This window comes from Chrysemys picta, chromosome 21 (genome assembly GCF_011386835.1).
Source record: "Chrysemys picta bellii isolate R12L10 chromosome 21, ASM1138683v2, whole genome shotgun sequence".
NCBI lineage: Eukaryota > Metazoa > Chordata > Testudines > Emydidae > Chrysemys > Chrysemys picta.
In genome coordinates this window covers 17,874,799-17,898,707 of record NC_088811.1, presented here as the reverse complement: position 1 = coordinate 17,898,707, position 23,909 = coordinate 17,874,799, and the positions used below count along the sequence as shown (strand labels likewise).

The following is a 23,909-nucleotide window of genomic DNA, read 5'->3' as shown; positions in this document are numbered from 1 at the left end:
TGCTCCCTGCCAGCACCGGTCTCAGGGGGAGGTGACAGGCCAGACGGGCAAGGCTGAAATGCTGAGAGCTGCCAACCCCCCCGTGATACTGAGCCTCCTACACTAGCTGACTGGTTCAGTGGGGTCAAGCTAGGTGGGGGATGGGAAACTACTAAGGATCCCGGGTCACACTTTGCCCTCGGTGGCTGTGCTCACTGGGTTCCTGTAGGTGCCAGACGATGGCCCCCGTGGTGCTGTGCCCGAGAGCAGGGTGCTAACGAGTCACTGCAGCAGCTCCCAGGAGCCCATTCTGCACTGCACAACCTCACGAGCCAGTCCCTGGGCCCGAGTCGGGGCCCTTGGGGAGGAGCGGTGCACTGGGAACGTACGTCTCCCTCTAGCTGCCAGGGCCAGCCGTGGAGTTTGTGCAGAAACCTTTCCTTAGAGCAGCTCAACGCTCCCAGCCAGACACAGACACTTGCTGTGCGGTGTTAAAGCTGGGGCGGGCAGAAGCTGTTTGCCAGGGGGGCCGCAGTCTGCTTGGGCAGAGGCCCTTGGGGAGCAGGTAGGTATCAAGGATGAGTGTGGCCGGTGGGCACGGAGTAGGGGGAGCTGGGGGAAGTTGCTGGCTCTATGGGCCTGCACCATGGAATGCCACAGCCCAGGCGGAGGCAGCGAACGCTGCCAGTGCCCACGTCGGGGAAGCAAAGGGCAACAGGAGAGGAGGCCAAGCTGCAGGGCCCAATCTCGCCTGGGCCCCCTGTGCTCCCACAGGAGCAGGTTTCAGAACCGGCAATATCCAGGGTGGACACAGCCCAGAACAAGGGCTGGGGACCAGGCCAGGGGAGACCGCACAGGTCTCCCTCCACTGCAGTCGCTCCCAAACGGAGTTGTCCTATAACAGTGTCCTTCCCCTTCCTGGGCTCTCAGACAGGTCGCTCGTCCCACTGGACCTCGCCTGAGCCGCTGAGTGCTTGAACAAGTGTCACTGGCCAGAGTGAACGCAACTCCGCAGGGAGGGGACCAGCTGAACAGCTGATTCCCCGTCTCCACTGTCTCTCTCTCTTAGCTCAGCCCCCCATTTAACTGCCTTGTGATCAGCCCTCCCTGCCCTGCCCGAGTGCCCGTCCGCAGGGCTAGACACACAGGGGTACACATCACCGAGGGACAAGGTGGAATCCTGTCACTGGAGGTTTTTCAGAACAGGAAAGCAAACCCCCGTCAGGGACGGGCTAGATCAGCGGTTCTCAACCCGTGGCCTGCAGGTGGCCCACTCAGCACACAGCTGTGGCCCATGTGACATCCTCAGGGCCATACTGATAGTATAGATAGTGTGTCTGCGGCCCACATAACACACCGAGGGTTGTATACGTGGCCCACAACAGTAAAGCGGTCGAGAACCACTCCTTATAAAAATAAATAAATTAATGGAGATATCCCATCTCCTAGAACTGGAAGGGACCTTGAAAGGTCATTGAGTCCAGCCCCCTGCCTTCACTAGCAGGACCAAGTACTGATTTTGCCCCAGATCCCTAAGTGGCCCCCTCAAGGATTGAACTCACAACCCTGGGTTTAGCAGGCCAATGCTCAAACCACTGAGCTATCCCTCCCCCTCTAGGTGATACTTGGCCCACGTCAGCGCAGGGGCTCGACTAGGTGGCCTAGCGAGGTCCCCCCAGCCCCACATTTCTGTGATTCTAAGGCGCATCGATTCGGATGGGCCTGAGACGGGCTCCACGGGAGGTGTCACGGCACCGAATGAGCTTGTGGGCAGCAGATGGGGATGAAGTTCTGTCTGGCCAGGGTCCCCTCAGGCTGTGCAAGCTTCGCCCAGCCCAGCTCTGCTGCAGTGAAGCTCGGCCAACTCTAACCACCTGAGCAGAGAGATTTTTCTAACGTTCTCCCCCTACAATCCCCCTTCGCTGGGCCAGAGACACCCTGTAACATCCAGCAGTCTCAGGAGGGCAGCACGGCCCCTGGGCCCCGGGGTTCACCCGGCTTAGCCCGAGGCTGGAGGGGGAAGCGTGGCTCTGTCGCTCACCCCAAGTGCTCGGGGAGGTTTGAGTGCAAGAGGCAGAGACAGCACCAGGAGGCTGGGGCGGGGGGTCGGTTTTAAATAGGATTTAGAAAATAATGGGATTTATTTTTCTCTAGATATTACACAACTTAGTGTGGATTCTCTCATTACAGAAATACATTTTTACATCAATCCATGGAGCTGTCTTTAAATAACTGGTCGGGACGTGACCAGCAGCTGACTCAGCAGCGCCCCCATGTGGGCTCCTGCTTCCTTTAGTAGCCAAATGCTGTAGCATGATCCGTCTCCTCTCCTGGTTCCCACTCCCGGGGGCCTCCTGACTGGCCGGGTGCTGCGGATTCACTCTGCAGGGTTCTGGCACTCCTCAGCCACGGGGGTCTGCACCTCCGCCCCGTCGCGGGCTCGGAAGAGCAGCTCCCCTGACTGGATCACCTGCTCAGCCTGCCACGTGGCGGCGGCTCCGTACTGCTGGTAAAAGTCCGTGTCGGCCTGGAACATCACCAGGGCCTGCGCCGTGTGGATCCGCACGTGCTGGGCCAGGCTGTTGGCATCCAGGAACTTCTCCCCGCACGAGTCACAGGCGTAGAGGATCTGCGTGTTGGGGTCTGTAACGAAGGGGGGAAGCGACTCACCCAACGGCCGTGCAGACGGACAGATGCCCTGGGGGCCAGGGCTGGGACCCTGCCCCTGCTCTCACGCTCACGTAGAAATCCACCCCACCAGGGGAACAGTCCCCGTGCAGGGGGGATCCAAAGGGCTGAGTCCTTTGCACACTAGAGTGGCCAGAGCCCTAGGAAATATCTAGGGAACCACTCGGCCCGGACCCCACGGGATGGGCGGGCTGAGGACCGTGTTCAAATCCAGCCAACCAGAGACCCGGGTTCCCCACGAGCCATTGACAGCAGGAGTGCTGCATTGCCTGCCCCGCCCTGTTAAAAACCCTGTGAGGATCCCATGCAGCCCAAGGTGCCGCCCGGCCCCCATCACCGTCAAGCCTAGACTCAAGGGCAGAAGGTGCCAACTTGCTCTGCTCTGGACCCCCTCCCCGTGGGCCCAGCAGACAGGAGAACCCTGAGTCCCCCCCGATCCCTTTAACTGCCCGTGTGGGGCTCTGCAAACAGAGCTGCGCTCAAGGGGGAAATAACTACGCTGTCTCCCGGCGCGAGTTGGGCCAGCAGAGCGGGGCTGGAGACGCGAGGCGCAGGCGGAAGGATGTTGCAGAGGGATCAGGCATCTCTGTGCTGAAGCCTGACGTCCTGCATCAGTGAGAAGTGCAGCAACGCCGAGCCGCCACCAGGACCTGCTCCGAGAACGAAGGGAGCCAGCGCGGGGAGGGTGCACTGTCGGACGCTCCCGCAAGGTATGGGCTGCTCCTAGAACGCCACTGGCCCACGAGTTCAGCGTCTCCTCTCGGGGACTGAAGCGGGTCCCAGGTCTGCTCCCCTTGGAACGTAGCTGGGAAATGCCCCCGTGGGCTCCCCCATGTGCGCAGCCTTTCAGCTGCTCCTCACCTGCTTCCTGAACCTGCTTCACGGCCTTGGTTATCTCCGCCTTAAGTGCTTCGGTCTCGTCTGCCGTCACGGCGGCCGTCACGGGGACCACTGCGGTTGGGGGAGGGGAGAAGGGGGGTGACTTGGCCTGAACAAACCTCGGGGCTCAGCCACCCCCTCCCCGGCCAGGCTGCTGCTGATCTGGTGTAGGGCCCACGGGTGCAGTGCAGTCAGGGTGCCCTGTTCCGTGCGTGCTGGGGGAAGGCGACAGGCCCAGTCCTAGAGAGCAGGGGCAGCAGGGCAGGCGTCCGGCCCCGTGCCAACGGGCATGGAGCGAGAGGGGGACTTGCTCGGCAGGTGTTTCTGACAGGCCTCTGCTGAGGCTGCCGACTAGTGCCAGCGGGGGGTGAACTGGCCATGGGACCCGGACTGAGACCCACCAAATTCATTGCAACAGGGCAGCCGAGCTGTGTACAGATGGTCACGACCCCCAGCCATGCTCTGCAGCGCAGCAGACCGAGAAGGGGAAGGGGGCTGGGCCCCAGGGAGGCGAGAGCCTCGGAGAGCCCCAGGCAGGTTTCCCTTAGGTGCAGCAGGCCCCTCCCTTCCCACGCAGGGGGGGCGGCTCCTGCTCTGCTAACGGCACAGGGAGACTCCCAGGCTCACCTGTCAGCTGCGTGACCGCTGTGGCTGCCAGCGCCTCCGTGGCCAACGTGACCATGTCGTCCGAGGCCACGGTGACGATGTTGACCTCGTCGCCTTCCTCCGGCTCCAGGATCTTGATGCCGGCCTTGCCCTGGTGCACGGTTTTCACGTGGGAGCGCAGGTTGTCCACGCGGTTGAAGCCGCGGCCACACTTGTCGCAGAGGAACGGCTTCTCCCCTGCACGGAACCAAGCCCCGGCCCGGGTTAGCGTTTCCCTGCAGAGCTACAGGTGCGGAGGTGGCTCGGGGGCAGGGCCGGGGGGTCGTCACAGCCTGTTGGATGGACGCCCGGGTCGTTTCAAGGGCACAGGATAATCAAGACCCCAAACATGGGTGAGGAAGACTGCCGGGATCCCCCTCCCCTTCCCTCCCTCTCCCAGCACCGTGTGCCCGGCTCTGACCCATGGTATCTCCCGTTGGCTGTGCGGGGCAGAGCTGCTAACGAGTGGGACATGGTTCTTTCCCAGTCGTGTCGAGAGAAGGGCCTTCTCCCCCTGGGATTTCCAGGCTGCTGGGCCCAGCAGCTCCCAGGAGGGTGAAGAAGCTGTGTCTGCCGGAAGGGGGAGGCGGGACCCACCGGTGTGGATGATGATGTGCTTGGAGAGGTCGCCCACGTTCACGAAGGCCTTGTTGCACACGTTGCATTTGTGCGGTCGGATGTTGTCGTGGTGACGGATGTGGTTGGCCAGCTGACTGGACTGGACGAACCTAGTGGGGATGAAGGGGGAGGCCGTTAAGGGGGAGGTCGTTAAAAGGGAGCTGGATGTTAAAAGGGACAGAAAGCGCGGTGCCCCTGGTCAAGATCAGTCTGACGCATGGGCCTCTCCTGACAGCAGAGAGAAGGCCTGGCTCAGAGCCTGCAGCCTCTTCACTGATCTGACCCAGTGCAGCCCGGCTGGGAGCATGCGGCAGGTGGGCACCTTGTGCCCCCAGGTTCCCACCGCCAGCCCTGCCCCTTTAAACCGGAAAGAGATGGCAGAAGCTCACGTGCTCGGCTCCCATCAGATGGCCCCCGAACGCGGAGCCCCATCATAACAATCCCCAGCCCTGGACAGAGAATCGTTCCGACAACACGCAGTCAACCACGGGCCAGGCCCAGAAATGGCGAAATCCCCCCACCGGCTCTGCACTTTGTCCAGTGCCAAGCGCCGTGTGTCCCAGCACAAGTGGAGCTGGGCCTGGGCTGTGTGCTGAAGGTTAGTCCCTGGGAGCCAAGAGCCGCACTGAGACCCCTTAGCTAGCGTCCCCGGCCACGTACAGCCCAACCCCCCAGCTGATCTCAGGACCAAGGGTTACCAGCGGGGCTGAGAGGAGACCAGAGCTCTGATCCCCCCCCTGCGGGCACCCCCTTTGGCACCGGGCTGGCAGAGCCCTCCCATCATCCTCAGCTGGGCACAGCAGCCGTGTGCTTCCCTGGCGATTCCCCCGGACATCCCTCTCCTCCCCGGGAGGGTCAGGAAAAGAAAGCACCAAACCAACCAAAGTCACTGTCCCTCTGCCAGGCCGGATCTAGATCCTGTGCAGCGGGCGAGGGGCCCCGGTGGCAGGGAAGCAGGAGCACATGTGGGCAGCAGGGGATCCCCACGGGGCTGCAAGAATCGAGCCCCATTCCTGTATTTGCTGGGCTAAGATCCAGGCCGGCCTGGCCAGCCGGGTGCTGGAGGGAGGCGGGGCCCAGCCAGGAGCCCCGGAGCGGAGCGGGGCCTCACCTCTTGCCGCAGCGCTCACACACGTAGGGCTTCTCTCCGGTGTGCTGGCGCACGTGGGCGATGAGGGAGCTGGCCTGCGTGAAGGCCTTGCCACAGATCAGGCACTGGCAGGGCTTCTCGCCTGGGGAGAGAAGGGGAGAGCTCACAGCTCAGCAGCCAGATGCACCAGCCCCCCAGGCCCACCCATGCCTCGGGCCAGTGATCAGTCGCTGGTGGGCCGCTCCTCCATCCAGCTGCCCCCTACACATGGCCATAGGGGCAGCGGTCTAGAGATCCTGGGGGCGCTGCCGCTTCAGGCCTTTCCCCAGCGGGTGGGAAGAGGCGGCTCACCTGAGCCCTAGGGCCTGAAATGAAGAGCTCTGGGATGGACGGACATGGGCGCGTCACACGTGCTTGGGAGGCCCAAGGAGACACATGAGCCGCTCCGAGGAGCCGACTCTCATTCAGAAATGGCACAACATAAGAACAGCCAGACTGGGTCAGACCAAAGGTCCATCTAGCCCAGTATCCGGTCTTCCCACAGTGGCCAATGCCAGGTGCCCCAGAGGGAATGAACAGAATAGATAATTATCAAGTGATCCATCCCCTGTCGCCCATTCCCAGCTTCTGGCAAACAGAGCCTAGGGGCATCCCTGCCCATCCTGGCTAATAGCCATTGTTGGACCTATCCTCCATGAACTTATCTAGTTCTTTTTTGAACCCTGTTATAGTTTTGGCCTTCACAACATCCTCTGGCAAGGAGTTCCACAGGTTGACTGTGCGTTGTGTGAAGAAATACTTCCTTTTGTTTGTTTTAAGCCTGCTGCCTAGTAATTTCATTGAGTGACCCCTGGTTCGTGTGTTATGTGAAGGAGTAAATAACACTTCCTTATTCACTTTTTCTGTACCCTTTCCAATTCTAATATCTCTTTTTTGAGATGGGGCGACCAGATCTGCACGCAGTATTGCAGATGTGGGCGTGCCATGGATTTATACAGAGCCATTATGATATTTTCTGTCTTATTATCTATCCCTTTCCTCATGGTTCCTAATATTCTGTTCGCTTTTTTGCCTGCCGCTGCACATTGAGTGGATGGTTTCAGAGAACTCTCCACAATGACTCCAAGATCTTTCTCGAGTGGTAACAGCTAATTCAGACCCCGCATTTTGTATGGATAGTTGGGATGTTTTTCAATGTACTTTGCATTTATCAACACTGAATTTCAGCTGCCGTTTTGTCACCCAGTTTTGTGAGATCCCTTTGTAAATCCTCACGGGCTGCTTTGGACTTAATTATCTTGAGTCATTTTACGGAGTTAAAGGAATGGGCCAGGGTATGGCAGGAGGGGTATAAAGATGAGACCACGTCTCAGTCCCTGGGCACGTCTGTCCCAACAGCACTGTTCGGTAGCTCATCAGCAGTGTGTCATTACTACTGTCACACCGAGCCCATCGGCTTCTCACGCCACTGGCTTGACCCCCGGCCGCCAGCAGTCTGCGCTCTGGTGAGTTACAGCCAGGCTGAGCAGGTCGGCTCTACCCTCTCCCAAGCAGAGTCTGGCACCAAAACGGGGCGAGTGTCAGAGATCCCAAGAATCCACCAGAGACTTCGCTCTTGCTGTTGATTTTACACGGAGGATGCCCAGATACTGTGGTGATGGGCAGCAGATCAGTTCTCCGAAGGACCCGGGCATGGATGTCCCACTATGCTGGGCCACCCCGTGTCCATACATATGCTCTGGAATCCCAGGGGCAGGTAGCACAGGCCCCTTGGCGTGGGGCGAGGGGGAACGTTCTGAAGGGCTGGAAGCACACAGGAGACCCCACTGTTTGCTGCACAACAGATACACACGAAACCAAAGCGGCTTGGCAGCGACTGATGGCACTTGGCAGAGGTCAAAGAGGAACGTGGCCCCAGCCTTGCCGTTTGCTTTGTTTCTCATCAGCCAAGCTGGCGCTGCGCCTAGCCCCTGGAGCAAGAGGATGGGGGTCGTGGGGCCTGGTCTCCCTACCTGTGTGAATGCGAATGTGCCGCTGCAGGGCCCCGGGGTCCGCGAACTGCCTCTGGCAATGCACGCACACGTACGGCTTCTCTCCACTGTGGATCCGCAGGTGCCTCTTCAAGTTCCCTTGCAGGAGCCAGACAAGAGGGAGTCAGTAGCCCAGAGGGCTGTGCGTGCGTGAGCACTCCCCCTCCGCCCCCCTCCAGACTGGCTCGCTCGGGCGGTGCACGTTCCATGGCCTCGTGCTGCCTTAGCTCTCCACTTCGGCCGAGGCCACAGGGCCGGGTACTGTTCAGTTACTGAGTGCGACATTCAGGGAGGCCCCGGGATTTCTAGCCTGTTACACAAATACACACTGGCTAGCGGGCTCTCAGCCATGCACAATGCAGCAGGAGGCGAGGGACCCGTGCTATGCCATGAGAGGGGCTTTGCGTTGGCAAACAGCAATCCAGGGCGACAGAAACAGCTCAGATCAAGAAGTGACTCACGCTGCCTGACCCTAGCGGTGGCCTTAGAGACACCCAGTGTCTCTGAGGATTTTAGATTTAACTCCCCCATTGTATTAAATGCTAACGGGCAGCGTTGTCCGCTCTCAGGTTGGCAGCACAGGTCTCGCCATATTTGGTGTTCTTCTTAAAGCCCCTGCTCCTGGAGTCAGGTGATTACACAAGAATCTCAGCTTCCATTTTTAAAAAACAGGAATTTTCTAGCCTTCATAGCTATGGAGAAAAGCCTGTAGCTGTGACCCCCTAAAGGCTCAGACACCTGAGGGCAAAGAACCACCCCGGTTTCATTATTTACTTATGTTTAAATCATGCGAGTCTTAAGCCCAACTCATGCCTGACTCGTGATCCTTGAAGTCTTGGGGTTGATGATAGTGAACAGGGCCCCAGATGTCCCTCTGCCCCCTTACTGGGGAGCTAGGCTTACTTCTAGCAGTGCCAGAAGTCCCTTTTGCTAACCTGAGCAGCGCTTTCTGTCCAAGCAGGGGGTGCCCCGGGAAAACTGTGCCCATGCTGAGTATCTGGTGACTCACTGAGGAGTAGCTCACCCCACCCCAATGCTTCTTCCCCACCCAGCCTAAGCCTGCAAAGCCGCGGCCTCTACTCTAGGTGGAGCTGTCTGCAAATGCCATGAGACAGCCAAGCGCGGACACGCTTGTACCCCCCCCGCGTGGTACCTGACGTGGTGAACTGCTTGCCACATTCCCGGCACTTCAACGGCCCGTCCGCGATGTGGATCTTCAAATGCGCCTTTAAGTTCCCCACCTGCAGGCAGACAAAACAGCTCCACTGAGCCTTGCTGCTCCTCTGGGAGCAGAGGGATTGCTGTGGGCAGCCCCATGTATATTGGAAGCACATAGGTGGGCGGCATTTAGGGCTGCCAACTCTGTAATCACACAAAACCGAACACCCTTCGTCCCCGCCGTGCCCCTTCCCAGAGGCCCCGCCCTTGCCCCACCCTTTCCCTAAGGCCCCCGCCCCCAGCTCACTCCATCTCCCCTCCCTCTGTCGCTCGCTCTCCCCCACCCTCACTCACTTTCACCAGGCTGGCTCAGAGGGTTGGAGTGTGTGGGTGGGGGGGAGGGGCTCCAACTGGGGGGTGTAGTCTCTAGGGTGGGGCCGGGGATGAAGGGTTTGGGGTGCAGGAGGGGGGTCTGGGCTGGGGGTTGGGGTGCAGGAGGGGACTCAGGCCTGGGGCAGGGGATTGGGGTGCAGGAGGGGACTCAGGCCTGGGGCAGGAGGTTGGGGTGTGGGTTCTGGCTGGGGGTGTAGTCTCTGGGGTGGGGCTGGGGAGTTCTCTTCCTGGCTCGCTGCGACACTGGGGGTGAATCAGTCACCTCCCTCTCTGTGCCTCAGTTTCCCCATCTGTAAAATGGGGACGCTCAAACCTCTCACAGAGCTAGTATGTAGGCGCTCAGACACCGAGGTGGTGGGTGTGGTATAAGAACTTGTACAGAGCGGAACAGAGTTCGGACCAGGGACCTACTCCAGGGTAGCTAGCTGCTCTCTAGTTCTCCACGGAGGACTTTGACATGTAGGAGACGGGCTCTGTTACAGCCCCTGCAGATCTCCCTGGGCTCTTCACAGGGGAGAAGGGGTTCTTGGGGACTAAGGAGACACCTAATGCAAAACGTTTCCAGGCGTAAGTCGCATGTTGAGGAGGAGGAGGACAAAGTGCTAACTCTGAACGGGGGGCTCTGGGGCTGTGCTTTGGGTCCAAGCGTAGCCTGCAGCCACCTGCCACATCACAAGGGGCCTGACCCAAAGCCTACGGAAGAATCAATGGGAGTCGTCCCACGGGCCGTGGATAAGACCCCAAACCAACAGGGAGATGCAGCCCAAGACTCGTTGACCCCAATCCGGCCTCCCTCTAGCGGCTCTGGGTTCGAGGCTGGTGAATGCAACCAATCAGCAACTTCTCTGGCAGACAGAAGGACAAGCAGGTCTGCTGCGGGGGTGTTTATTGTCCCCCTGGAGGTCCTGGCAAGCTGTCAGAGGGGCTCCCTAGCTGCCATCCACTCACCTGATTGAATTTCTTGTCGCAGTGAGGACACTTGTGCTCCTTGTCCGTGTCGTGGGTCTCCAGGTGGCGCATCTTGGAGGTGGGGTCGGAGAAGGAGCGCCCGCAGTAGTCACACTGGTAGGGCTTTTCGCCGCTGTGCACCAGCTGGTGCCGTTTGAGGTTGCCCGAGGTGGTGAAGAGCTTGCCGCAGTCGTCACACCGGTACTTGGCCTCTCCCGTGTGCCGCTTCTTGTGCAGGTTCAGTAGGCTGATGAGCCGGTAGCTCTTGCCGCACTCTTCACAGCCGTAGGGCTTCAGAGGGCTGAAAGAGGGATTCAGAAGGGACTGAGGGACTCCAGGCGGCTTGTCTGTTCGGAACAGACATTTCTGATCCTTCTCCTTTTGGCAGCTCTAAGCTCAACCCTCAGACAAGACACCTGCCTAGAGAGTCAACATAGGCATGTTCTGGAATACCTCCAGCATCAAGACATCAGCCCCAGAGACTAGGAGTCCAGCGTGCAGCAATGGGTGAGCTCTGTTGTAGCCAAGCAGCAGAGAGGGCTTGTTCCCTGGCTCAGGGAGGCTTCACCCCGTTAGAAGCACTACAGTTAGCCAGACGTCTGCTGCCATGGGGGCGACAGCAGGCAGAGGGAGAAGCAGACGGTGCATCAACCTGGCTGGAGTGGAGTTCACTCCGTTAGCAACCCCTCACTCCACCTCCTAAGCCCTCTCAACCCCCCAGCTCCCAGCTGCTGGCACACACACATGGGATCTGCAGCCCGTCCAGCATCCCCACGCTAGGGTTAATCTAGCTAGCTCGATTAAAATCAAAGTGCGGATGCAGCAGCGCCGGCTGTACGTACGTGGGGGGCTTGTGCAGCCCACAGCAGCCACACAGCTGTTTTCACTGAGCTAGCTAGATCGAGGCTAGCACGGGTCCGTCTACATGAGCCGCAGATCACACACCTGGCTGCAGCGAAGAGCAGGCGCTCGCGGGCATGTTGTTTTCGGTTGGCAGCAAGCCGTACCTGTGTGTCTTCTCGTGGGCTTTGCAGGCCGCCGGGTCGGAGAACGCTTTGTTACATTCCCTGCAAGAAAAAGGCTTTTCTCCAGTGTGGATCCGGATGTGCCGCTTGAAGTTACCAGTGTGCGTGAATTCCTTTCCGCAGTCCTGCGGACAGAGACGCACAGGGTAAAGAGCCAGCCTCACCGTGCTCCAGGGGAACTGAGGCCCGGGAGGAAGCCGCTCTCGCCTTACCTCACACTTGTGAGTCACCGAGCCGTAGGCTTTCGACTCGGTCCTGTCGCTGTAGGTGCCTGATCGCAGCAGCCTGGCTTCCCCGGAGTTCTCCAGCCCGGAGTCTGTGCCCCCTGACTCGTTATCCTCAGGGTTGTCTCCGTTTTCCAACCGTGGCTTCTCTTCCTCTGGGATTTTGGCTTCCTCCTCTTCCTCCGCTGTCGTCTCCTCCTCTTCCTCCTTCCCCTCCAGCTCCACCTCCATTTCTGCAGGTTTAGGAGACAGAGGGATGCTGAAAACCAGGAATAAAAGGTGGGAGACAAAAATCCTACTGCGGCATTGCACGTGGTTAATAAAAGAAGCCTGCACACTTGGGAGACAAAGACCCAGGCGTGAGAGCTGGTTGGAAAAGGGAGTTACTCCCCCAGGGGAAATTTTGAGGTTTTGGCAGAAACAAAAAAAATCAAAACCGGAATTTTTTTCAGTTGAAAACCAAAATATTTCAAATCTGAAAGGCAGCCGTAGCGCTGCATGCTTCCAGCCTCCTCCAGAGGCCAGGCTCCCGGCTTAGACTCCATCTGCCCTGATCGGCCACTGCCCCTGCCCTGCCCTGTGTGAGGGGAGAGGGATGCATCATAGCAGTCACATGGCCACAACGCATCAGGGGAAACTAAGTCTGGCCGGGGAGTCCAACCCAGAGGGGGACTGGGAGTATGAGACACCTGAACTACAATTCCCACGAGGCTCCGTGGTTCTATTTGAGAATTGAAATATTTTGGTTTTCAGCTATTCAGGTTGATGGGGAAAACAAACAAACAAACAATCAAAATTTCCCATGGAAAGCAGATACTTTTTGTGCAAAATTTTGTTTAGATGCCAAACTGTTTTTTGGGGCAAAAATAGGTTTTGATGGAAAATTTTCAACCAACCCTGCTATATATAGTTCCTAAATATGGGTCCCAGGCTTAAGGGACCAGTGACGGGATATGGCCTTTCACTTCTGGGTCACTGATGCAAAAAGAGTCAGGAGTGACTGAAAGATTTCCCCCCTGGAGGGCTGTTTGATGATCTCAGTTCAGTTCCCATTGGACAGCATCAAATCCACCACCAACTGACCGACTGGCTGGGAAACCAAGCTACGCCACCAGGTAGGAGCGGGGGCAGGCTGGCGGGACAGCCCCGGGGAGCTTGCGTGGCTGTTGCCTGTGGGGGACCTGTTCCGTTCATAGAAGGCTCCTGTTTCCAGCCCTGTCCTTCGTTCAGCACCTAACTCTCAGAGTCTCTTGTAAAAATGCAGTTATATGGCCACGCAAATGGGCATCTAACTGTCCCTTCTTGCTGAAATTGCTACACCTTAAAAATACGATACAGGCCGTGTTCGGCATTTAAAGAAGCCGTGCACAAGGAGTTTGGGGCTTCTGACCAGCTAGCCTTCCCCACCCCCGTACACTTCCGAAAGTGCACAGAAGTTGGAACTGATTTGATCCCACCATGCCGTCCTCGTGTTTGCATGCTGGCGAGGCAGAGAGGGCTCAGGGAACAGGGCCACACAGATCTGGGGTCCCCAACATAATTCAGGTCTAATGTGCTGCCTGGGACATGGGGCCTCTCTCACTGCTTGGGAACTGGGATCTGCAACCACTTGAATGGAAAAAGTTGTCTAGAGTTACAGCTTCTAACAGGCCCTGGTGTTTCGCTACAGCTCCCCCTGCCCGGCTCACCTGCCCAGCTGTGGTATGCTAAAGGCCTAGGTTTCCTCCTCCTCTAGGGGTATTTGCTTTCTGCCAGCATGAAAGGGATGTAGGTTTATGTAGACAAAACCCAGGGAAGCCCCGTGCTTTCAAACAGGCTGCATCTAACAAGCGGGACGATCCTCAGTTCCTGGATTTGCAAATGTAAGCTCCTGCGCCAATGAAAACTACAGCCCTTACAATTCCCAACTTAAGCTCCAGCGATTTGCTGCTCAGAGCAACGCAATCCTGACGTACTCGACGAACTAGACGGCCCAGGCTGCAGGTTTCATGGCCTGCTGCGACAGCACCCAGTGACACCTGTTCTCATCCGACTTCACGTCCTGCCACTCAGGCCTGTTCCCTGCGGAGCCGAGAGCAGCCAACTGTCCGGGAAAGAACCAGAGGGAGCAGCGAGCCCCGCACTGGCGAAATCAAACACACAGGGCAGAAACATTTAACAAGTGTGGGGGGTGTAGCCATGAGGAGCCTGAGGTCTGGAGCTATTCCTCTGTGCCTAAGGAGGTGGAGCCGACAAAGCTGGATGTACGGGGGGAAGTTACTGTCACTACTTTCATTTCAAAATGGCAAACCACCATCCCGTGCTGGCGGTAGGTCGGCACCTTGCTCTGAACTCTGGGAGGAGCTGCACTTTGCGGCCGGGCTGGCGTTGTTGGGCCTGGTACCCTCTGGCTGCTGCCTACTGGGCACCTCAGAGTGGGCGTCCTCCCGTACAGCGTCGCCTGCACCTAGAAACAAAGAAGAGCACGTTCAAACCATCCACTGCGACGGCTGCACTGTACTGAGAGGGAACGGGACAGCCTGGCAGCTGCTCAGCATACAGATTCCCGCGGGGGGTGGGGTGGGGGGGGCAGAGCATGGAGGACTGTGGAAAGGATCAGGCGAGATTAAGGGGTGCGGGGGAGGCAGAAGGCTGCCCCAAGGGCTAGCAGCAGCACAAGTGAAGGCCTGAAGCCGGGAAGCTTAATTACCTTCCCTTTCTATACATAACCTTCCTCGGGCTCACCTGCTCTGTCGCTGGTCTCCTTGCTGTCCTCTTCCTCAGGCTCCTTCTCCTTTGGCTCCGCTGCAGCCTCCGTCAGCTCCTCCTCTTGTCTATCAGATGGGACCTGCTCAGCTCTGTCGAGTCCACCGAGCGTTTCTGCCGCTGCTTTACCTTCTTCGGGTGCTTTTACCTCCCCTACAGGGAAACACACACAAGCAAACCACACTCCCTTCACATCTGGTGACGACAGAGGGACAAAGCAACCAGAACTTCCGCACTGGACTCTCCGAGAGTCCAAACAATGGACACAGCAGTCAGGAAGGCCAGCCAATAGCCCTGGGGCGCTAATTGTCTTAAGATGCTATCAACACGTACTACCAGCGGGACAAGAAAGGAAAACAAACATTTAGCAGCAAACACGTAACGCCTGGTGCCATCCATACGCAGATCCATAAGCCTCATCTCTATCTGGGGAGGGTAAGTTAGAGGGAACAGCTCTAAGCCAGAACTCACGACTTGCAACACTGAAACGTGCTGCGTGTGTCTGACCAATCTTAGCGCACCAAATCCCCGTCCCCTCAGTCTTGCAGTGCCAAGACTAAGATTTGGAGCCATTGAAGCTACAGAGCGGGACAGAGCAGCCACTGACCAGGAGATGGACGTTGCCAGGTACAGCTGGGCTCTTCACCTGAGAAACTGGCAGCGCCGTCCCCAAAGCCTGGGGGCCAATGTTCTGCATTCCGATCTGCGGCTTCGCAGGCCACATGCACAGCTTGGGGTGACCTCACCTGCACCTCCCTTACGTTTCTTTTGGAAGAAAATGGTTCTTTATTGACTGACTAACCACTGAGCTCACCACAATCTCCAGGCCAGCTTATTACAGTAAAGAAAACATCTGGCTGGGGATGGATCAATGTTTAGCTTCTCCTCTCAGCTCCTGCCTGATTTAAGGACAGTTCAGTAACAGATTCACACTAAAGGGGGTAAGAAGGCTGCCTACCGGTCACTTCAGGGACCTTGTGGCTTTCTGAATTGGGTTCAGCTGACACGGTGAGAGACTTCAAAGCATTGCAAGCGTTGACGATTTCCTGCATCTGAAGGAAACCGGCAACCGCTAGCACATCCTCCACGTTCTCTGGGCTCAGGTTGAGTTTGGCTGTGTACATGAACTCCAGGACCTGACCAAGGCCTGCAAGAAAACAGACCAGAAACAACAAAAACACAAATCAAAGCTCCGGAGATGAGTGGCCTTTTTCATAGCAAGCTAAGTTGCCAATACTTTAGAGGTTGAACTTTAGTGACTAAAGGCCAGATTTTTTTAAGACGGGTTAGGCGGCTAACTCCCATGGATTCAAAGGCCTTAACAACTTATCCTATATGCAGCAATAAAACTCCCTGAAAAGCCTACCCCAAACCATGCCAGATTCTTGCTTTCTAGGTAAGAGCAACAAATGATGATACTTTAACCAGCTGCTGCCATTGTTAGTTTAGCACAAGAGAGTGGGGGAAGGTAAAATTCTGTAGGCTGAAATAAATAAGATATGGAACTCAGGGAGTGTGACTGTCGGTACCCTTATGTTCGTCCTTTTTATAAAACGATGATAAATTTTGGACAAAGTATGCCTTGTGACGGTTTATTCAAAAACTCATAATCTGCTGAACATTATTGTCCTGGTAAAACATATGTGGCAACACTGTAACTGTATAAGACATGTTCCAAGTCTAGGGAAGCAGCCCAAACCAGTTCACCAGAGACAAAAGGCAAACTGACGCCTCAGCCAAGTGGAAGAAAAGAGCTGGGCAGTACAAAACACACATTTCTGGGACTGGGAATATGCTGGTGTGACTCTGCAATACAATTCAGGAGTGGCTGGCTAGAAGCACTCAGATAACTCAGCTGGGAGTAATTTACATGCTAGAGGCTGTGTGACAGCAAACCAGGAGTGGTTGCTCTCACAGTGAAGCAATGTAAAAGGCACATCAGATTGGAGAATTGAGGGGACTCAGCGGTTCAGCAGTCCAGATTGTATCCTGGGGAATGTCAGATCGGGGCAGGATGATTCTTTGGTTCAGGAGACCTGGGTTAAATTCTTGGCTCTGCCACAGACTTCCTGTGAGGCCTTGGGTGAGTCGCTTCCTTTCTCTGTGAATCATTGCCCCGTTTGTAAAACGAGGATAATAATACTTCCATTCTCTCATCCTTTGGCTTGTCTGTTTTGACTGGAAGTTCTTTGAAGAAGGAACTGTCTCTGACGATGGTGCTGATACAGAGCCTACCACAACGGGCCCTACCTCTCGGTGGGAGCCTTTAAGTGCTAATGCAAGACAACTAATCAATCTTCTTCTAATATTAACAATAAAAATCTTTCCACCGCTTACTGGTAAGCATTGGAAGCATGTTGCAGTTACGGAGCGTGGATAATCTCCCATTCTACTCTAAGACCATTAGCTTCCAGACGTGATGCACATCTGTCCAACCACACTTAATGAAGTAATAGCTATTGGGCATATACTATATATTGGCAGGATCATTGTTTCCCTTTCCCCTTCAGATGATTGTTAGACAGCTATCTCTACAGTGGTGTGAATTTGTATAGGGTACTGGCCACATCTCGATCACAGGAATCCAACAGGTTGTATCTGGCCAGCTGCCATAGGGGCGAGTCAGGGAATTACAACAGACAAGCAGGTCCTACATCTGTACCCAGTCCATTGGTTGAAAAAATAACTAAAAATAGAACAAAAAAGATGGAAGATCTGGAAGATCATGATATGATGGGTCTCATCTCACTGATGTGTCAGAATTCTTTGAACATCTCAATAAGTTAATGGTTTCCGGAAAACCCGTGAACATCCTTTCGACTTGCAAAAGACCTTTCACAAGGTTCTGCACAAGAAACTACTAAAGGAGCTAAGTATTCATGGAGGGAGAGGCAAGGTATTCTCATGGATCAAAAACTGGCTATGAGACAGAAAATAAATAAGATTAGGGATAAACGGCCAGTTTCCATCATAAAATATTAATAGTTAGGTGCCTCTAGGTTCCTACTAGGCGTTGAGTTGTTTAATATATTTATTAATGATCTGGAAATGAGGTGGAAAGAATGATCAGTGAGGAGGCAACCTTTGCAGAAGGCACAGAATCATTTAAGTTAGTCAAGCCCAGAGAAGACAGAGAAACTTCAGAGTGAATGGACAATATGATGGCAGAGAACATTCAGTGTTGATCAATGCCAAGCAATGCACATTGGAGGGAAAAATTTAAACCTGACAGATTCATGAACCTAGCAGAGTTCTAAATGAATTGATCAACTCAGGAAAGAGATCAGGGCATCACTGAGGACAATTCAATGGGGATCTCTACTCAATGAGCAGCTGCAGTCAAAGAGCAAACAAGATGGTAGGATGAATAGGGAATGGGATGGAGAATAATATACAAAATACTGTAATTCCATGATCTGAACTGATGGTACCCCTCACCTCTAGAATACTGTGCGCAGAACTGGTCATCCCATTAGAAAATAATATTGCAGAATTCGAACAAGTTCAGAGAAGGATGATGAGAATGATTAGGGGCATGAAAACACTCTCTATGAAGAGAGATGGAGAAGACTGGGCTTGTTACCTTAGGCTTGGTCTACACTAAAAAGTTGTATCAGCATAGCTGTGTCAGTCAGGGGTGTGAGAAAACCCACACGCTTGAGTGGTACAACTATGCCAACAACCTCATCCAGTGTAGACGCAGCAGTGTCGATGGAAGAAGGCCTAGCTAACATCGTTCGGGGAGGGAGAGTTCCCTGCATCGGCAAAAAAACCTTCTTCTGTTGGTGTAGGCTGCGTCTACTGTAGGCGGCTATGCCAGTATAGCTACCCGGTATGGACTCCGTAGTGGAGACACAAGGAGATGAATAAAAGGAGTCATGATAAAATCATATAAAACAGTGAGTGGTTTAGAGAAGAAAGAGCAGGAGCTGCTCTCCTCCCTGTCTCGTAACACAAGAACAAGAGGACAGTCAATGAAACTGAAAGGTAGCAAGTCCAAAACTGATCAAAGGAAAAATACTTTGCTGCACAAAGTATAATGAGGCTGTGGAACTCCCTGCCACAGGAAGTCATCGAGGCCAAGAACTTAGCAAGATTCAAAGAGCGAGTGGACGTTTCTCATGGATATCAAGAATATGCAGAGTTATAAAAGTTAATACTTGGATATTAGGAAATCTTTTTCTTTAGGAGGTTGGTGAAGCACTGGAATGGGTTACCTAGGGAGGTGATGGAATCTCCTTCCTTAGAGCTTTTTAAGGTCAGGCTTGACAAAGCCCTGGCTGGGATGATTTAGTTGGGATTGGGTCCTGCTTTGAGCAGGGGGTTGGACTAGATACCTCCTGAAGTCCCTTCCAACCCTGATCTTCTATGATTCTAATACAAATCAAGTTGTAGAAACTATGCTTCAGGGTTTAAACCAGTCTCTATTAGGGATTAGGCGGAGAACGTAACGAGGTCAGATTATCCCACTTCTGCTACTTCAGGGTTCCTGCACCTTCCTCTGGGGCATCTGGTGCTGGGCACTGTCAGAGATGGGACACTGGGCTATGGACCATGGGTCTGATCCAGTCTGGCAACTCCAGTGTTCAAGAGGAACGTCACTATCCCCATCCCAGCCCTAATGGTTTCTAGGAGGTTCTGCACATGTTGGGTCTGAGCCACAGCTGGTATGAATTGGTGCGGCTCCACTGACTTCAACAGGGCCACAATGATTTACACCTGCTGAGCATACGGCCCTCCATCTCAGGGCCACAGCTCCTCCCCCAAGCGCAGCCTTGGCTTCTCCCAGGAGCCGCACCTGCATACCTGCTGCATTGCTGATGTCGAGATGCACCACGTCCTTCTGATCCACAAACAGCATCCTGAAGTACTCGCTGCAGGCTGCCAGCACGGCCTTGTGGGCCTTGAAGTCAATGCCGTCCACCACGAAGGTGCAGTCACACAGCAAGCCTAGCTGCCTCTGCTGGTTCAGCTGCTCCAGGACCTGCTTGCTGTGCTGAGGGAAATCCATAGCTGAGGAGAGAAAGCGCAATCACCTGGCTGATCAGAGCCTAGGCTCCGTCCCTCCAGCTCCTGTCCTCAAGCCTGGTGCTGGAGCAAGGGACGTTTTATTAACATCATGGTTACGGTTGGTGTGCAAGCACCGACTAACTGTGCTTAAAACTGAAGCAGAGCACAGACCCACTTCCACCCACGGGCCTCAGCCTTGATCTGGAGGAACCAATGTTAGAGCTGACGAGCTAATTCAGTCTCCACTGTGCAGGTAGTCATTGAGCCCATAAGAAAGACGGCCTCACACTGCACCATTGGTCGTTATTATGCATTATTTGTATTGCAGCAGCAGCACCTGGAGGCCAGGGCTCTACTGTGCACACACATGGCTAAGAGAAGGTCAATGCACCACAGTATGAAACTACAGAAAACAGATGGATACAGACAGATGGGAGTATATGAGGCAACAGCGAGATGATAGTGTCGAATGGGTTGTAGGAATCATGGCAGAGAAGTGTTTTAAGGAGAGATCTGAGGGACACCCTGGCAGCCTTGCAGAAGCTCCTCCCATGCACAAGGGCCGGTGTGGGAGAAAGCGTGAAGGTGCTTCTTGGAACGTTTGTTAAATGGACAATCAAGGTTAGGAGGAGGCTGTTCGGAATTTTTGCCTCCATCTGAAGTGCTGGCCACTGCTGGTGGGATGATCAGGTGTGCCAAAGGCTATGGCCCTCCATGGTCAACTGTATCAGACCCACCCCATCAAACATCCCCCTGCAAAGCCGCAGGCTGCAGCTGTTTTAAACCTGGTTTGGCATAAAACCTGCTTCTGTTATTTTGTCACGTTTTCTTTCAAAAAGAGACTGCTGCTTTCTGACTGAAATTCACTGGTTGAGGCCTGCAAACGAAGGCCCACCAGTGGCTGCTGGAGCAACACTAGGAAGTGCCAAAAGGAATTTTAAATACTGATTTATAGTATCACATTTATAACACGTCCCCCGGTCCTTCCAGTCAGACAGACACTTAAAGCGGAACGTCCTATTGATCAGCCTCCATTCCTGTAACCCAGTGTTTCCCAAACTTGGGACGCCGCTTGTGTGGGAAAAGCCCCTGGCGGGCCAGGCCGGTTTGTTTACCTGCCCCGTCCGCAGGTCCGGCGGATCGCGGCTCCCACTGGCTGCGGTTCGCTGCTCCAGGCCAATGGGAGCTGCTGGAAGTGGCGCGTCCCAAGTTTGGGAAACACTGCTGTAACCTCTCCTTGCACCCAGCGTGGCTCCATCCAATTGCAGCTGCTAACATCAAACCATCTGCCTGGCCTGTTTTCACCACGTTGCAGTTACCACTGGCTCCCACTTTCCCAGTCCTGCCCCTTACACACTGGACTCTCTCTGAATTAGCACATAAAGCCACGACCCTCTTCCTTCTTCAAATCCCTCCACAAGCCCCACTTCTACTGTGAAGCCCATGGACATCAACTGATCCCAGCTTGAGAGGGGGCAGTGGGGATTGCCAATATTTATTTATATCTTTTAAATATTTCAACACGTCAAACTGTACATCCAGGCAGCCTATGTAACTGCATGAACATACCTTATCCTCCCTCACCCCATTCTATTCTATGATTACATCTAAAAAGAAACAGACAAAAGATTGAGGTTGCAAAAAGTCAAACACTCTGGAGTTAGAAAATGCCCGATTTAAGGCGGTCTGTGCAACCTTCGTTCAGCCCCCTTGTGTGTATCAGTCAATATTTCTTTTTATCCTCCTCATTCAATGTGTGGCCCCAGACGTTATTTAACGCACACCATCCATCCTTGCACTGAATACAAAATGACTGATTTCCTCCCAGGTGTTTCTATGGTGCTCTCCCCACTTGAGCGATTCACAAATGTTAGGGGATTTATCTTCACAACACTCCAGAGAGCACTGGGGGGGGAGGAGGCGTCATCCCCGTTTTCCAGCTGAGGAACTGAGATCCAGCCAGATTTTCAAAATATTATTTGACAAAATTGTCAAGTGACCAACTCATGATGCCCAGGGCCTGATTTTTCAGAGAGCTCAGCATTTTTATAGTACTTTAGGAGGCCAAAGCACAGCTCCAGTTGACTTCAGCTGCAGTTGTGTCCTCTGCACTTCTGCCAATCTGCTCCCAGGTGTCTCATGGTACCCAGAACCACTGAGGAATACACCAGGACCCCAAGGAGCACACTTTGGTACAAAGTAGAGCCGACTGCAGAAGCCCTCATCTTCAATATGAAGGTGAGGCTCGGAGACTACGGTCCCATGGGAAGCTCCACCTTGATCTCAGTGGGAGGGGTGGTCACAGATCACATTAGAACGCCTTTGGCTACACATGGCCACCTACCCAAAAAGAACCCTCTATCATTCCAAATAGAAGAGGAAGGTTTAAGTCAAACAAGCCGCCCCATGCAGTCAGTGTGCTTTCAAGAGCAGCCGCCCTGACTGATTGTCCAACTGAAGAGCAGACAAACAACATTTAATAGCGATATCCCAAGTGGCCCAGGAATGGGGGTGGGAAGGCTGGTGTCGCAATGTATGGAAGGCATCCTGTCTTTAAATAACCTGCGGAAGTAAGTCTTGTTGAAAGCACCTCTCACAGCAAAGTGGAATGTAGTGAGGGAGGAAGACTCCATCTGAGCTAAGTATAGCGAGTGATATAGAGATCTTAGTGCCCTGGCAAATTTCAGCTTCAGTCTTTCAATTGGATCTGTACAGGCAGACTCCTGTGCCTGTTTCTCTCATGGATCAATACCTGGTTAAAAGATAGGAAATAAAGGGTAGGAATAACTGGTCAGTTTTCACACTGGAAGGAGGTAAATAGTGGTAAACAGGGATCTGTACTGGGACCGGTGCTGTTCAACATTCATAATTGATCTGGAAAAAGGGGTAAACAGTGAGGTGGTAACAACTGCAGACGAGACAAAATTACTCAAGATAGTGAAGTCCAAAAGCAGACCAAGAAGAGGTACAAAGGGATCTCATTAAACTGCGTGACTGGGCAACAGAATGGCAGCTGAAATTCAATGCTGATAAATGCAAAGTAATGCACATTGGAAAACATCATCCCAACTATATATACAAAATGATGGGGTCTAAATGATCTGTTACCACTCGAGAAGGAGATCTTGGAGTCATTGTGGATAGTTCTCTGAAAACGTCCGCTCAATGTGCAGCGGCAGGCAAAAAAGCGAATAGAATGTTAAGAACCATTCAGAAAGGGATAAATAATATGAACGAGGAGAGATTAAAAAGAAACTGTTCAACTTGGACAAGAGACGACTAAGGGGGGATATTATAGAGGTCTATAAAATCGTGAATGGTAAGGAGAAAGTGAATAAGGAAGTGTAATTTACTCCTTCACATAACATAAGAATCAGGTGTCACCCGATGAAATTAATGGGCATCAGGTTTAAAATAAACATAAGGAAATACTTCTTCAACACATAGTCAACCTGTGGAACTCATTGCCAGGGGAGGTTGTGAAGGCCAAGACTATAACAGACTTCAAAAAAGAGTTAGATAAGTTCAGGAGGATAGGTCCACTAATGACTATTAGCCAAGATGGTCAGGGATGCAATTTCATGGACTGGGCGGCCATCGCCTCTAAGTCCCAGAAGCTGGGACTGGGCAACAGGAGATGGATCACTTGATGATTGCCTGTTCTGTTTATTCCCACTGAAGCCTTGGCCACTGTCAGAAGACAAGATACTGGGTTAGATGGACCATTGGTCTGACCCAGTATGGCCGTTCTTATGTACTATCTGGAAGATCCATAGATTCACTGATTCTAAGTCCAGAAGGGACCACGGTGATCATCTAGTCTGACCTCCTGTATAACACAGGTCAAAAGACCTTCCCCAAAACAATTCCTGTTAGAATTAGAGGAACTCTTTTAGAAAAAAAACAGGATAAGATACGTGGAGATTTTGAGAGGATACAGTCTTTACTTTGAGTTATAAAATTAGCATGTTTTCTATTATAATATAAGTGTGTGTGTGTGTGTGTGTGTGTGTGTGTGTGTGTGTGTGTGTGTGTGTGTGTGTGTGTGTGTGTGTGTGTGTGTGTGAAATTTCATGGACATAATCCCTATCCTTTCCTGAATGACTTCCAGCCCTTATCAAAATGAAAAATATTTCAAGCACAAAAAAGGGCAGCTGACCCCACAGGAAAACCTTGCAAGAACACTCTGTGACTCATCTGCTCATTTAGAAAAAAAAAAAGAAAAAACCCAGGCCATTTGCAGGAGAGAGAGATACACCTGTTCTCAAGAGCTCATCGGCTCCCACAGCTTATTTGCACCTGAAATCCTAATCCTCCATTTGTGACTCACTTGCACAGCGGCTAATTACAATGTCACAAACACAGGGTTTATGGTTTCAAATGGGGAATAAGCAGCAGGAACAGACACTAAACTATATGGATAATTAAATAAATAAAAAATTAATCAAAGACCCTGTATTCATACCCCTGTTAACAA

The 23,909-nt window shown here is 53.6% G+C and overlaps 1 protein-coding gene across 4 annotated transcripts in view; it reads right to left on the bottom strand.

Annotated features, from left to right (window-relative positions):
- Positions 1-2,101: 2,101 nt before the first annotated feature.
- Positions 2,102-23,909, bottom strand: part of ZBTB17 (zinc finger and BTB domain containing 17) — a 35,175-nt gene continuing 13,367 nt past the window's right edge. For all 4 annotated transcript variants that reach the window (XM_065574987.1, XM_008169823.4, XM_065574989.1 and 1 more), the window contains exons 2-15: positions 19,229-19,435; positions 15,381-15,569; positions 14,402-14,575; positions 13,998-14,123; positions 11,666-11,910; positions 11,436-11,578; positions 10,429-10,729; positions 9,083-9,170; positions 7,912-8,028; positions 5,921-6,041; positions 4,789-4,919; positions 4,174-4,389; positions 3,529-3,618; positions 2,102-2,622 (exon numbers count right to left, since the gene is read on the bottom strand). In XM_065574987.1, coding sequence (XP_065431059.1) covers positions 2,357-2,622; positions 3,529-3,618; positions 4,174-4,389; positions 4,789-4,919; positions 5,921-6,041; positions 7,912-8,028; positions 9,083-9,170; positions 10,429-10,729; positions 11,436-11,578; positions 11,666-11,910; positions 13,998-14,123; positions 14,402-14,575; positions 15,381-15,569; positions 19,229-19,435 — 2,414 coding nt within the window. In that variant the 3' untranslated portion in view covers positions 2,102-2,356. The remainder of the gene's footprint in view (positions 2,623-3,528; positions 3,619-4,173; positions 4,390-4,788; positions 4,920-5,920; positions 6,042-7,911; positions 8,029-9,082; positions 9,171-10,428; positions 10,730-11,435; positions 11,579-11,665; positions 11,911-13,997; positions 14,124-14,401; positions 14,576-15,380; positions 15,570-19,228; positions 19,436-23,909) is intronic.